Raw genomic sequence first — 14,896 nt, forward strand, 5'->3', positions numbered from 1 at the left:
GTCACGATTTGTGCCCGTCGCCACTTAGTGTGTCGTCTTAACAAAGGGGGGTGATTGGCGTTGTATTTTGCATCAAGTTCAACCTCGACTTGAAACCAGGGTTCATGACCAGATCAAGCGAATTCGGGATAGGTCTATTGACCCTAAGAGATCACTTTTACCTTGTTGTTATAGTTTACCCATTGTCATTCCACGTGTCATTCCCTAGAGTACATTCTTTTCATTTGCTTCAACAGTTGCGCATAATGAGAAGACACATTGAATATGGATACAACTACAAACAAAGAATCTTATTCTCAAGACAAAGGTTGAAATGGTACGTATGTCATTTCAATTGCTGCATGTCATGTTCGGCTTGTAGGGACATCCAGTTTGATCTGATAGGACTTGTTAAGCGACCGATACTACGCTGAAATTGTCTCTCACGCTGGGGGCAAGCAACGGAAATCATTTGAGATTGCATTGCCAGCGTGTATCGGCTGTTTTAACACAACAAACGGTGTAATGTCTAATTTAGTTCCTGTGCGCCCTGTAGACATGTTAAGCCAATTGACATTGCCTTCCATCAACCAAGAAGATTAGTTAGCCGAACTTGTATCTTAATACTTGCGTAATTTGCTGCTGACACTGTCGACCCTTTCGCTCAATCAGCACGATACTCGTTGTGTTTGAAGCTACAGCGCTGGATCGAGCTGAAACGAAGCGTTCGAGGTCGAAAGTCATATATCAGTCAGCAACTACTCTTCGGAGTCCGAACGTCATTAAGTATTTCTTGAAACTTTTTATGTTTGTATTGCAGCATGAAAAACACTCTCCAAACTCACAGGATAGACTACCCCAGGATACCTCTTGGCCTTAAGGACGGGAACCGTTAGATAATTGAGGGGGGGAGGGGGGGGTGAGTAAACCCCAAAAATATTATCGAGCAAGCACCTACGGCAAAAGAAAAAAAAAAGCGCAAAACAATGAATAAATAGATAATCGTGCAACATAAATTCCTGCCACTTCCCCCCCCCCCCCCTTCAATTATCTAATGGCACATCCCTTAGCTTCCAAACCCCTTCTCCTCCACCTCGTCTTCTATTTTAGACAAAAACATGTTGGTTTTGGCTCCCGTTTAACTCACCGCGTTGACTCGAGCTGCAATTCATTGTACAAAAAAAAAAAAAAAAAAAAAAAAAAAAAAAAAAAAACCAGTGTACAGTGACATACTTAAAACGAAGGATTTCAAATGGGACGACAATGATGCAGAACGGAACAGGTTTTTCATCTATCAATACGAGCCGATTTCATATCAAAAAGAAATCTAAACCAATTGAAAATCATCCACAGAATTATAGAAAAATGCAATCGATAGTGGAAGAAAATCTAGTCTATTTTAGTTCAATATTTAATTCCAGCAGATAAACATCGAACCAATGCGACCGTCTTCCTTGAATGGGCAATCGTGAAAATCTAAAAAAACGTTTGATTACAATCATTTGAGAAAAGTCCGTGGCGGAAAATTAAGATTAACAAAATAAATTTTTTTAAATTGTGTTGAAATTTTTTTCGAACTCAAAATTATTAGGAATTTTAAGAAAATAGTAATGGAGAGTCGTATATTATGAACGTACCTATGATTTTAGCGGGGAAACTGAATTAAAATTAAAGTAAAATTGAAGCAGCCCTCCGCTGACCACAAATGACTGTAATATACAACTGCTTCGTCAGGAAATGGAAACAAATGATTAGTGTTAGTTTACTTCAAATTGGTTGAATATGACACCTGCAAAAGATTATAGTATAAAAGTAAATATCTTTTTTGCTTGACAGCCTGTTTTTGTTCAGTTAATATTTGACTGAGTATGGATATTAGAAACAGGTGATTAAGAAAGAGAAAAGGAAAAAAATATGTATATCAAGAAGGGAAGGAACAAAAAGAAGAGAAGAGAAGAGAAGAGAAAAGAACATACAGGAGAGAAAAGAGAACAAGAAATAACAGAACAGAACAGAACAGAACAGAACAGAACAGAACAGAACAGAACAGAACAGAACAGAACAGAACAGAACAGAACAGAACAGAACAGAACAGAACAGAACAGAACAGAACAGAACAGAAAACTGAAGAAAAAAAGTTAGCAAGTAAAATTCAACCAAGGTTTACAGTTCCACACATCCATTTCTTCCCAACACAAACTGTCGTGACCGGTCTCCTTCAATATGTCAATCACGTGTACTGAGCTGCTTCAATGGATTTACCGCTGTCTCTATAGAAGCGAAGCCATTCAGTATCTCCTTTCATCGACGCTAAGTGCGCCCGGTCATTTCTACAACCACTATATATCCAGCGTTCTTGTCCAATAGATTACCCTAACTTGTTTTCACTTGGCTAAACCATCAAGGTAAGTTTTCTTTCTAGTCAAGTTTGTAAGAGCCACCACTAGGTATATTAATGTAGTACAGATACGTATTTTGTTTGCTCTACCAATGATGTACGAAACCTTCGATCGAGATTTCGCCACGCGATCTCTAGGCTTCACCACAAACTTAAAGCGCGAAAGTACAGTAGAAGCTTTGTCGCTGTTGCGTGCTGTTTGGTGCTCCAACTTAAGATTGGTTCAACATCTTTAAAAAGAGATATTGCTTTTTCGTTTTGAGTTTTACTTTTGTTTAGAAATGGCATTTTACGGATGAAAAGATTCTTATTTTAAACAAATTAAAATGATAGTATAAATGTAAAAAACGTAAAACAACATTTTTAAAAGTTATCGCTGAACTTTCGAACTTTCGAATTTCAGCCCGAAAATGACTAGAAAAGATTCTTCGTGATTCGTACGTTGAAAATTTGGTATCTGGTTTTGTTCGCGTAGCTATACTCTACATCTGCGCTTCTTGGTGAGGTCATTGAACCATTCACCGCTAGAATGGTATCTTTTCCATTGCATTGAGTTGCCAGTTGCAAAGCTAAGTGGGACTTCTTTCTAGTGCAAGAGTCGCTAACCAATCGACGATGATCACAAAATGAACACAGGGGGCAAATTATTTAGTGGATCTCTTGTTTTGTCGCGTTGGGCAATAAGTCGGTGTGTTAGTTTTACGAGTGCATGAAGTAAGTATTTAGTGATTCGTGGCTCGTCCCTGAAGGCCCCTTGCTCTCTGTAGCATGCCGTTCTACCTCGTAGAAAGATAAGTTTCGTATTTTGTTTTCCTTTGAGAGTCAGTTTGCTGTAACAGAACAGCGGGAGAACAAAGATCACTCGGGATATCGATGACAAAAAAGAGAACATTTTGTTGCCAAGGTCGGAGCGATTGTCGACGTGGTTGTTCTCGGTATTCGCTTCCCTCGGCGATGGAAAAGTCTGAATCGTACGAAAAAGGGTTTAGAAATGATTTCTATGCGACAGACAACGAAAAAAAACGAAGCAAAGACGACTTATTGTTCCATTTTTTCTGCGTATATTAAAATAGTGTCCTCCTGAAAACCATACGACCAAGCGAAGAAAACCTCCTGTTTTTACTCTAAATAATGTCAATATTTTCAAACTAATTCTACTCAACAGAATAAGTATAATTAAGTAATCCTCATATCACCACAAAACACTGGTCTTTAAAACCCATTCCCTTAAAGTGTAAAAAGGTTTACAATTTAATTAGAAAGAAATAAGCTTCTCTTTGTGTGTTTACATTCTCCGGGCGAACCGATCGACCGCCCCCGTGGACGCCCCCTTGCTTCATCCAGTCACAGTGCTCTAGGGCTACGCATTTATCCTCATTGGAATTCCACGCGGCTAGTTAAGCGATTTCCCATCAGTTTGACTGACAAGCACCAGGTTTTATTTGCAGACATGTCTGAGAATTGAATAGGCCTTTTTGCGGAGGTATGATGATAGGTTTGGAGCGCGTGTAAAGTCAACAGTCTTTTCAGATTTGTATTTCCTTTTTCGTTCATTAGTATGATCTACACAGCGGGGAAATGGCCAAAAAAAACATCCGCGGATCGTAAGTTCTACAAAACATAATATCAAAGAAATCAAACACGATTTATTTTTAAAATTTGGTTTTAAATTTTGAGGTCGGGCGGTGTGTAATGGGAAAAATTTGACCTTTCGTACAATGACGTCATCATTTGGCCATATATTAAAAAATTCTCTTCGATGTAGAAATAATCCCAGAGAGACGTTTGTAACCATGGATAGAGTTTTTTATACTTAGTATTTTATTTGAAGTCTTAGTCTTCTTAGTCTGTGCCTTCAACGACAATTTTTTTCCCATGTATCTTTTATATATGTCTTTTATTTATGAACACTGATCTCCGAGTTCCGGTCGTGGATGTTGTCGCCGTTATATCCCTCAAGGTTATTTGTACTTAGTATTAATCTCGCCTTTGGAAGGTACTGGAAATAATTAGCGGAGCTTAGAGTTAATAAAGTCTATCTCGCTTGCTATACACTTACAAGTAAAACCATCTTGTACTTAACTTGTTTTAATTGAAGATGCTTAAAAAAACAGAGTGAAGTGAAGAAAATTAAAGTAAATTAGAGATTGAGAATAAGGTTGCTCGCTTCACTTCAAGCTTGGCGTCACGCTGCACATCGTTTGATAAGAATGACTGGCTCTTTACATATTGGGAAACATTCCAAAAATAGTCATAAAAGAAGAGAACAGAACAGAATAGAAGAGAAGAGAAAAACAGAGGCCAAAACTTCTATAATTTTGAATACAAATTAACTAGTTATTAGCTACATCGTTGATGTTCAAAGACAAGATGTCATGTCAAGTTTTCTGGCAGGCAGCCAACGTCCATTCTTATTCAAATTAAATACTGTGCAATATTGAACCTGTGATTTGCAAACTTTAGAGCTTTAACCTACTAAATATGCCATCAGCAAAGTTGTTGACATTTGTTTTTCTATTGAGAAATGAGAGAATGTCGTCATTCTTATTGTCAAAACGTCTAATACTTTTTTCTCTCCTTTTTTTTCTCTCAAAATGTTTTTTTACGACTTAAGGAAATTATTTTTTAGAAAGGAAAACGAGTTCCGTTGAACTTGGAAAGTTATAAATATTTTAGATTTTTGAGTCAAGGAGTTTTTAGATATCGTATAAAAATATTCAAAATGATCCTGATGAGCAACGGGCTTAAACACACCAAATACTCAGAATATCAGCAGTTGTTGCTAAACACCTTAAAGTCTTAATAGTCCCCTTCACAGTACCCTGCGCCATCTTGAAAGGTAGCCGTGCCTTTGCATCGAAGCAAGACGAAAGTTGAGCTTGCAATGACAGAGACCTTTTTAAACACCTTGGACAATTATTCATAGGTCCCTATCATTGCAAGCTCACCGTTCGTCTCGCTTCGTTGCAAAGGCCCGGCTACCTTTCAAGATGGCGCAGGGAACCGTGAAGGGGTCTATTCCTTAATTTTTCAATTTTTAGCTATAAAATCCGCAACAGATGCTGCATCCTGTTTTGTTCATCGAATTTATGGAAAATAAATTTTCTTATTAACGGCCTATTATGTACATTATAAAATGATTTTCCCTACAGCTTCTATTTCATTTGACGTCATTTCCTGTCTTGTTTGGAATGTTCACCAGCTGAATCACAAGTTTTTGACAGAATTCTTTCTGTTTGACAGCATCGTAGTCGGTGTTTGACCACCATTTGGAGCAGACAATGAGATTCAAAGACATTTATCAGGTGATTGAAATCTAGACACAAAAGTAGACACAAATGAATCTCATCTCCTTCAAGTGGTGTTCAAACACTGACCACCATGTGCTGTCAGCCAGAAAGAATTCTATTGAAAACTTGCGATTTGATAAACATTCTACAATAGAAAGGGAATGACGTCAAGTGACACCACGCAATTAGTCTACGAAATATTTTACGGTCTGAGGAAAATCACTCCAGTGTAACTATTAAAGTCATTGCAATATTAAACTACGAGTGAACTACTCTGGCATGACCCGGCATCAATACTACATGAATTAACATCCGCACCGTCGTTGTATTCGAAGGGGGTTTTAAAATTGGTTCTCTCGCTTCTCGGTCGTAGGATTTGTTATCGCGACATATCTACTCGTGCAACCGAAACTTCTGTCGCGATAAAAGTTTTGACAACCACGTGAAACTTTTCTCGCAACGCGTTGCGTCAAGTTTACTAGAGCCTTGAGTTGGCTGTCACGGTCAGCTAAGATGTTGTTTCGAGATTCCATGTACGAGTTAACCATGCCCTGACTTTGACCAGCCCAGACTGCGGTTGTTTCAGGGTTAGATAAAATTTAAAGATGTTTTTCTTATAAATAAATAAATGTTACTATATTATCATTAAATAAATAAGGCAGGATTTTTTATCCAGGATTTTCCTGGAATGGGTCACTACAGCTCACTAACCTAAACAAAGCGTTCCTTCCTCCCCTAGGACTTGCTGCTGCACCCTAGGAATCCCGCGCTCTGCCTTCCTTCGATATACGACCTAAGATGAAGTATGTATAGCTGCCTCAATCAGTGCACAAAAGTTCACTTGAATACTAATCTTTTCGTGCTTTTTTTTCCAAAGTTTCTTGATCTCGAACAAGATGGAGCACAGAGTCGAGAACGGTAAAATAGAAAATGGTTTCGCTTTACCAGAAAACACCAAGCCAACAGTAATCGATAGCCAGAACGCTAAAACACTCGACGTCAGCATGATGACACCTGCTCAGAAACGTCGAGAAAAAATTGCCATCCTAAAGAACGTTCTCACCATCAGCATGGGCTTCCTGTTTCTTTTCACCGCTTTCCAGTCCCTGCAAAATCTGCAGAGTAGTTTGAATGTGGACGAGGGGCGTGGCTTGGCCTCCCTGTCAGTCATTTACGCATCGTTAATCGTCTCTTGCATGTTCGTGCCACCCTACTTGATTGGTCGTTTGGGATGTAAATGGGCTTTAGTCGTGTCCATGATAAGCTATGTGTTGTATACTGTGGCAAATTACTACGTTCAGTGGTGGACACTGATACCGGCCTCTTTCTTGGTTGGTAAGTCATATTATTATACATTTGACTTACTATTTCGTTTTTGCTTTGTGATACCCTCCATCATTCACGCACCAGTATTTTAATTTGCTTCATCATCACCAAAGTGCGCTATCCATTACACGTTGCAGCAGGTTGGGTACCCAGGATTATTTCCAACATGTGCGGGGAATCGTGTTTTATTCTGCATTATAAAATATTTGAGATAAAACATGCGCGCTTATTGGCTGGCTACCATGTTTATATCAGAGGACAGAGACACGCTAGCCCAAAATCGTTCAAAAATATTTTATAAAAGCGATATAAAACGGCTGCTTTTGTCTATATACTGTGATATAAACACGATGGGAGCTGTAGAGCACTCAAGAAGCAAGAGAAGTACTCGGCTACGCCTCGTGTTCTTACAACGAACCAACAAACCAAACCGGTGAATTTCCTTTTGCAGTTGTATTTTACCTTCAGATATTTTCTTGCAGGCCTATCAGCAGCTCCCTTGTGGTCGTCAAAGTGTGCGTATCTAACCACATCAGCAATACGATACTGTGAATTGAACAAAGAAACACAAGAAGCTGTCGTCACCAGGTTTTTTGGGATTTTCTTCTTGATATTCCAGAGTGGCCAGATTTGGGGCAACCTCATTTCGTCAATGGTACTGAAAACTGGAGAAGGTAAAATGCAATTAAAATAATAATAATAAACAAAAATAAAAAAGCTTTAGGTGTTTGGTAATGCCCGTCAGAGGTCGAGCAAGACCCACTAACTGGCAAGAGGTTAGGTACATCCTTAATAGAGCAGATTTCGTATTACTTTTCGCATAAAGTCGGTGCCGTATGCGTGCCTTGCCGCAATACTCTCTAGAATTTTGATTGGCGAGTTTTCTTGCGATGTGTTTGCTCTGGTAGTGCCGTGACCTTGACCGTGTCCGCGCCGTGTTTTGGACATTCGATTGGAAGGAGAGTAAATTCTCGTGCAACGTGATTGGTCTGGCGTATGCCTTGGGCGTGTTCGCGCCGCGAGCTTTTCACAGTCATACGAAAACTGCATTAGTATGACACCGTTACGGTACGAGGAATTAATAACATTCACCATTAAATCCACTGCGCGAAAAATTGCTGTTCGATGTGACGGTACACTGATGCGTACTGTTTTCTATTGGCGCGATTATCAAATAAATGGTATAGGTTCCAAGATTATCTATGCGCTTTGGCGAACTTTTATTTCTAATTCCCCTCTCCAGCTACTAAATAATGGACATATTTTTATTTAATGTTTTACAGGCGAGGACGCATTCCGGCCCAATGCTGCAGAAGTGTGCGGAGCAAAGTTTTTCACGATGCCAAAAGACCCTGTCAACAAAACCAATTCTACTCACGCTTCATACAAACCACCACAAAAACTCGTCATTACTATGTTGAGTATCTATGTGGCTATTGGAGCTTTTGCTGTGGTTTTTATCATGATTTTCTTGAAGAGGTGAGCTTATAATTATTCCTTATGCATACCATGCACCTAAAACCAACGCAAGGTCGCAGCTCTAACAATATCTAACCCAATTGGATGAATACAATAGAACGAGAAACGATATAAACAAAACAGTAGAACGAGTCAACAATGAAAACTATTGTTTGTTTTGACCAATCTTAACAGGTCTGGAAACCAATAGACCTTTGCTCCAGAACTGCACAGAGCAGAACCTTTTTCTCTGCAGTCTTTTCCCATAATTGCGCACCCAAACAAAGATCTATATTTATCCCAACGCTTGCGAGTGCCGGACAGTTAAAGTCTATGCCAGTGATTTTCATTGGTACTCGTTAAGCAACGATCGTATTGGCGTGATCGTTTTTATTACTAATACATGACTACATGTATTGTTGCCATTTAGACTTACTGGCAGCATGAGCAGAAAGAAAGATGAGGTGTCTGGAATGAAGTTACTGATTGCTACCATGAAACACGTGTGGCAAGATCACAGGATGAAGCTGATTGTTCCACTGACAATTTACAGTGGGCTTGAACAGGCTTTTGTTTTTGGGGACTTCACGGCGGTAAGTTTAAAACATACAGCAAAATATCACTCCACATCTAACCACACCACACCATGCTATGCCATGCCATTCCACACCATGCTATGCCATGCCATGCGCACCACATCGTGCCACACCACACTATGCCACGCAACACCTCACCACACCACACTAAACCACTCTACACCATGCTACGTCACACATCTCTATACCACATAACACAACTCTACACTATGCTATGCCACGTTACGCCGTACCACACTACACTACACCATGCCACACTACACCACACCACACTACTCCACACCACACTACTCCACACCACACTACTCCACACCACACTACTCCACACCACACTACTCCACACCTTATCGCAATATCGCAGCAAGCCCACGAATAATTCGAAGTGTGCAGAACTTCAGCATGGGAAGCCAAAGCAATTACAACACGTTGATAAATGATTTTTGATTAATTTTTTCACGTCTTTTTTTTTGTTGTTGTTGCAGGCATTTGTTACATGTTCCATCGGAATTCACCGTGTGGGATTGGTCATGATCTGCTTTGGCGTAACAGATGCTGCATTTTCTTTCATCCTTGGTAAACTCACTCAGTACACTGGTAGATTCCCGATATTTTTGGCAGGATTCTTTGTACATCTAACAGCAATCGTCACGATGTTGGTTTGGATGCCGAGCCGTGATTACGTTTGGGTTTTCTACGTACTTGCAGCCTTGCAAGGCTTCTGCGATGCCATCTGGCAGACCCAGATCAACGGTATGTATTTGTACTTCTCTGTACAATATAGTTGCGTTGGTGCTGGCTGCAAAGTACCATGGTACGTTAGAATGCTGGTTGTAAGATGCCATCTTGCATGCAGACCAACAACGAATATTTCCATCTGTAAATTTACGTACATGCATATCGAGTTGAGCACGATTGCTATGCTATGTTAGGGTGCTAATGGTCGTCCTTCCAATTTACTTACACTGGGTTAAATGTTTACAGTATGATAGAGTGACCCTGGGACGAGTCTTTTGTTTTCTTTCCCAAGGGACATCCAAAACAAAAGAGCTATTATCATATGACCCGTACGGCCCTGCTCGCGCGCTCTAATAAAACCATTGGAAAAAGTCACGTGATGGGGGCCGGACGGGTTGACGTAAGCGGGCCGGAAAAACCCGTCCGGCCCTGCTCGAATCCGCGCGCTTTCTCTTTTTTAGCTTTTATTTACTATTTCTTTCTTTCTTTTATTTTTTTATTGATTTTTTCGTGAGGGTCATATGATAAAATGCTTATTGCCTGAGTTAGGTCGGGCCGTACGGGAAAATATTTGGCTCTCGGTCATTTGTACGGACCTCGCTGCGCTCGGTCCGTACGGCATCACCTCGAGCCAAATATTTTCCCGTACGGCCCTCCCACTCAGTCAATAAGTACATAAACCTAGCTAGGGTAGCCCCTCTTCATGGAAATGTGGCCTAAGATCGATCTGAACACTGATGATGTAACTCTGTTCATTTATAGCTCTCTATGGCTGCTATTTCCCTGACAACCAAGAACCTGCTTTCTCCAACTACCGTCTTTGGGAATCTCTTGGTTTCGTTGTTGCCTTTGCATACGGCAACTATCTGGGCATCAGCGTGAAGCTGTACATCCTGTTGACCGTCCTTCTCCAAGGCATGATGGGATACTTTGCTTCTGAGATCATTCACTATCGAAAGGAGAAGAATTCTCTTGATATCTCTCCGGGGCCTGGAACAGAAATGGCACAGACGAATGCTGCTTTGGAAGGTGAAGACCAACTGTCAAAAAAGGCTTGAGCTGAGGCTAGTTCCTATACTTTTTTTAAGGCTAGTGAAGCAAAGCAAACAATATAAATATCTCTTGTAGTAAAACTCGGATTTTATGGTTCATCCATCCATGTCAGTAGTTACGAAGTTTTTTGAAATAATCTTTTGATCAAAATCTCTCTTGACCGGACAAGTTCCAATTCGATCTGGGAGGACCTCTTCCGATGTCACCAACAAATGTGATATACAGGTAGTCAATACAGTAGATATTCAATCGATAGGGATGGAGATTGAGGGGTGGAGAAAATCATAAAAATAACATGTATATACAGTAAAAAATACCGTAATCGGGAAAATCTTAATCGTAACCGTTAATCGGGAAATTTTCATTATTTTTCGCACTATTGTAGAATTTACACATTAATACTCAAAATGTAAAAATAGTAAAAAGTAAGTTAATGCAAATGACTTTATACAAAGCATATAAAATAATAATTAATTATAAAAGTCTTAGAACTCAGTATTTATCCTATAGATTCTAAGGTTTTGACTAAATTTCCTTGATGGAAATTGCGTACTTTGCAAATGTGTATAACCAAGAAACACTAATAATATAAGATCAATTAAAAATAATAATGCTAACGATGACAACAATCATGGACTAGTTAGCTAGTTACATGCATTCTCTACTTTCACATCCCCATAATACTTTGCGTCTGGGGGGTAACCAGAGGGTAAAAACCCGCTTATTTTGCTGAAGACTCATCAGACAATGTTGACAATACCTTGTTTGGTATCCAAAAATAAAATGAAGAGGTAAAAACCAGAAAAAGATAGAAGCTTGAAGACATTTAAGGTAGATTTTAAACATCTTTTTGTAAGTCAATACATTTTCTGTAAGACCAAAACTCTTGATGATCTGTACACGCAAAAATAACTTGGAATAAACTGATAATCAGTATTGTACAGATAAAAGCAGGTATAGTATAAATTCAATTAAGAAACCTTTCAATTTGGGAAAATTTTTGATTGGTTACCCCCAAAGACGCAAGGCATTATGGGGATGTGAAAGTAGAGAATAGGCTGCTTCATAGCCCATGTTTCAGGGTCTTATCAGTGTCTTATTATTAGACACCTTTAGCACGACGTTCTTGCTAGGTACCGCAAACCCCAAACTGCAGTTCGATGTCAGGCGTTTTCCTTCAAACTTTCGACATTTAGCAAGGCGTCATAACGAAGTTGTTGCTAGAAGAGTCGCCAAATTGAATTTCATTGATGCGGAGTGTTTCAAGTTTCCTCCGTGTTTGCGGGCGTGTTTCTGGGCCTGATCTCTAGCGGTTAGCGGTAAACCTGATGCTAAACGTCCGGCTCTAATGTCTTATTATGAGGAGCGGCGGGTTTCTGTGAAGCAGTCTACTAGTTGCATGAATGTAATGATGATGATGATGATGCTGCTTATACTTATTACATACTGACGATGATGATAAAAATAATGACATAAAGAATTAATTAAATATTTAATTTAGCGATTAAGGAATATGCCGACGTTTCGACGTTAGCTTAAATGACGTCAAGCGTTGTCATGTTTTCAAAGCTTTATCAAGCTGAAGATGTTGCAGCACGATGCCGGTCGTTGATGATGTTGCTGCTGCTGATGATGATGATAATACTAGCTTATGATTATGACACCAATGATGATACTGAAGATGTTGCAGCATGATGCCGGTCGTTGATGATGTTGCTGCTGATGATGATGATGATAATACTAGCTTATGATTATGACACCAATGATGATACTGAAGATGTTGCAGCATGATGCCGGTCGTTGATGATGTTGCTGCTGCTGATGATGATGATAATACTAGCTTATGATTATGACACCAATGATGATACTGAAGATGTTGCAGCATGATGCTGGTCGTTGATGATGTTGCTGCTGCTGCTGATGATAATACTAGCTTATGATTATGACACCAATGATGATACTGAAGATGTTGCAGCATGATGCCTGTCGTTGATGATGTTGCTGATGATGATAATACTAGCTTATGATTATGACACCAATGATGATACTGAAGATGTTGCAGCATGATGCCGGTCGTTGATGATGTTGCTGATGATGATGATGATAATACTAGCTTATGATTATGACTGATGTTGTTGATAATGCTATTGTTGCTGATGAGAGTTGCAGCCGATGCAGCAGCAGCTAGTGTTTCTAATAATATACTAATAAACTATAGGTATGTTGCTACTGCTTCTATGGATAATATTGCTGATAAGTATTATGTTGTAATGGAAATGAGTTTGTTGACAAAATTGTTAAAATTACAATGAATTGCTTTTGTTAATAGCGATGTTGATGACGACGATCAATGATCCTATACTATTAGTCGACTAGCAATAGCTAGAACAGATATTGCGTTGTTAAACACTTTAGTTTGTCTGTTCGTTAAACGAACAGTGACATCTTCCTGTATGCAATTGTAGGATTGCATTTTAGGACACGAAAATGACTAAGTTTTAGTCTCGTTCCTGAATAAATTAAACCACAACAATACACTACGACACTTGTATTGTTGAGGTTCAAAAATACCTATTGAGGTTCACCAAACGAATACATATGTTAACAGGGGTGAAAATGAATCATTTGTGTGGGTTTACATGGATGGTGGTTGAGTTTTCTTTACGTTTAAGGGCATTGCATGATTAGATCATAGGACAAATGACTTGATATCTGCGTGGAGTGTGGATTGATGTGAATGGTTGTAGAGCATAGTTGAGTGGAGTTTATGCAATAGGCTGAGACATCATTTACTCCTCATGATTAGATGTCAAGTCCTAAAGCAAGTTTTTTTTTACTTGCAATATTTAAGTACTACAAATAAGTTAAGAAATTATATAATCATGTGAAATAGGTATTAATTTATCTAAAATGGTAATTCATAGCCACCAATTCCATTCATTATATTTTGTTTTATATATATGTTTTCAAGATTGCTCTCTTGCTTCAGTTCTTCTCTGTTACAACTGGTCGTTTCGCCTCATGCTTCTTGAAGCACTGAAGTAAGAGATCTATTGGCTGGATGCAGTAGAGTTTTCGGGGTGTTTGATAGAGTGCAAACAATATAACCGTGAAACTTTAGTAATACTAAATAGCACAATTTCATGCATTAATTCCATTGTTTTCTATTGTTTAATTAGCACTATTTTGTACTATTTAGTAAATAGTGTTTCACGGATTAATTGTTTGCACTCTAGCAAAGAATAATAATAAATAGGGAATGTAGTGACTCTAGTGGGAAACCATACTCTTGCATCTGCCGGTGTTTAAATACACTATACTTATAATATAATAACTCTATTTTAATGACTTAAAATAAAATCAATCTAGAGTGCTCGCACTAAACCCATGAAACAAATACTAATTTTTTGGTACTAAATAGTGATAATCAAGCAATACAAAACAAAGGATTCTGCATGAATTACTACTAATTAGTACTAAATATTATTCACTGGTTTAGTGCATGCACTCTAGTGATTCATGGTAAAATTATATTTAGTATACAGCTGTATGACTAGTTGCGCACAGCAATTGATTCTCAGAATATATACGTTAATTTTTTTTGCGTCTAGAGTCAATTTCAACGGGTGACAACAAAAGAATACAAATCAAAACACAACCTTTTCATCATGTTTCATAAGTTTGCTGTGTAGACATTCTGGCCGGGAAAGAAATATGAAGGGGAAAACAGAGTCAAGTTGTCATTGCAGTGCATTGTGGTACTGTTTTAGGGACCAAATGTAGACGCCATCTTGGAAATGTTCCCTCAAACAGCCCCACAATGCACTGCAATGCCAATTCAATATGTTTGTTTGAATGATTTGTTCTGCCTTTAAAAACACAGCAGCAAAACAAGTGTGACATGTGAATGTGAACAAGAAAAACGCAAAAAAATGAATAAAAAGTTCAAGAATATCTAAGAATCTTTATAGTATTTGTGTGTAAAATGGTAAGTAGAGACCATGGTATTAATGATAATAACAATAAACGCACAATAAAGGGATTGTTGTGGTTGTTATGTT

The 14,896-nt window shown here is 38.7% G+C and overlaps 2 protein-coding genes across 2 annotated transcripts in view; both read left to right on the forward strand.

The window, feature by feature from the left end:
- LOC148909685 (phosphatidylinositol 4,5-bisphosphate 5-phosphatase A-like) overlaps positions 1-14,896 on the forward strand; it is a 67,148-nt gene that overhangs the window by 39,406 nt on the left and 12,846 nt on the right. The gene's annotated exons all lie outside the window — the stretch shown is intronic.
- Positions 6,564-14,877, forward strand: LOC116305211 (N-acetylglucosamine transporter UNC93A). Its single transcript, XM_031715069.2, has 6 exons — positions 6,564-7,002; positions 7,476-7,667; positions 8,277-8,472; positions 8,882-9,044; positions 9,530-9,797; positions 10,545-14,877. Exons 1-6 carry the CDS (start codon positions 6,564-6,566, stop codon positions 10,838-10,840), a joined length of 1,554 nt encoding a protein of 517 aa, XP_031570929.1. The 3' UTR covers positions 10,841-14,877.

The sequence above is a fragment of the Actinia tenebrosa genome, unplaced genomic scaffold (genome assembly GCF_029948245.1).
Source record: "Actinia tenebrosa isolate PJP-AT-01 unplaced genomic scaffold, QUT_ActTen_1.0 PGA_scaffold1__47_contigs__length_23844297, whole genome shotgun sequence".
NCBI lineage: Eukaryota > Metazoa > Cnidaria > Anthozoa > Actiniaria > Actiniidae > Actinia > Actinia tenebrosa.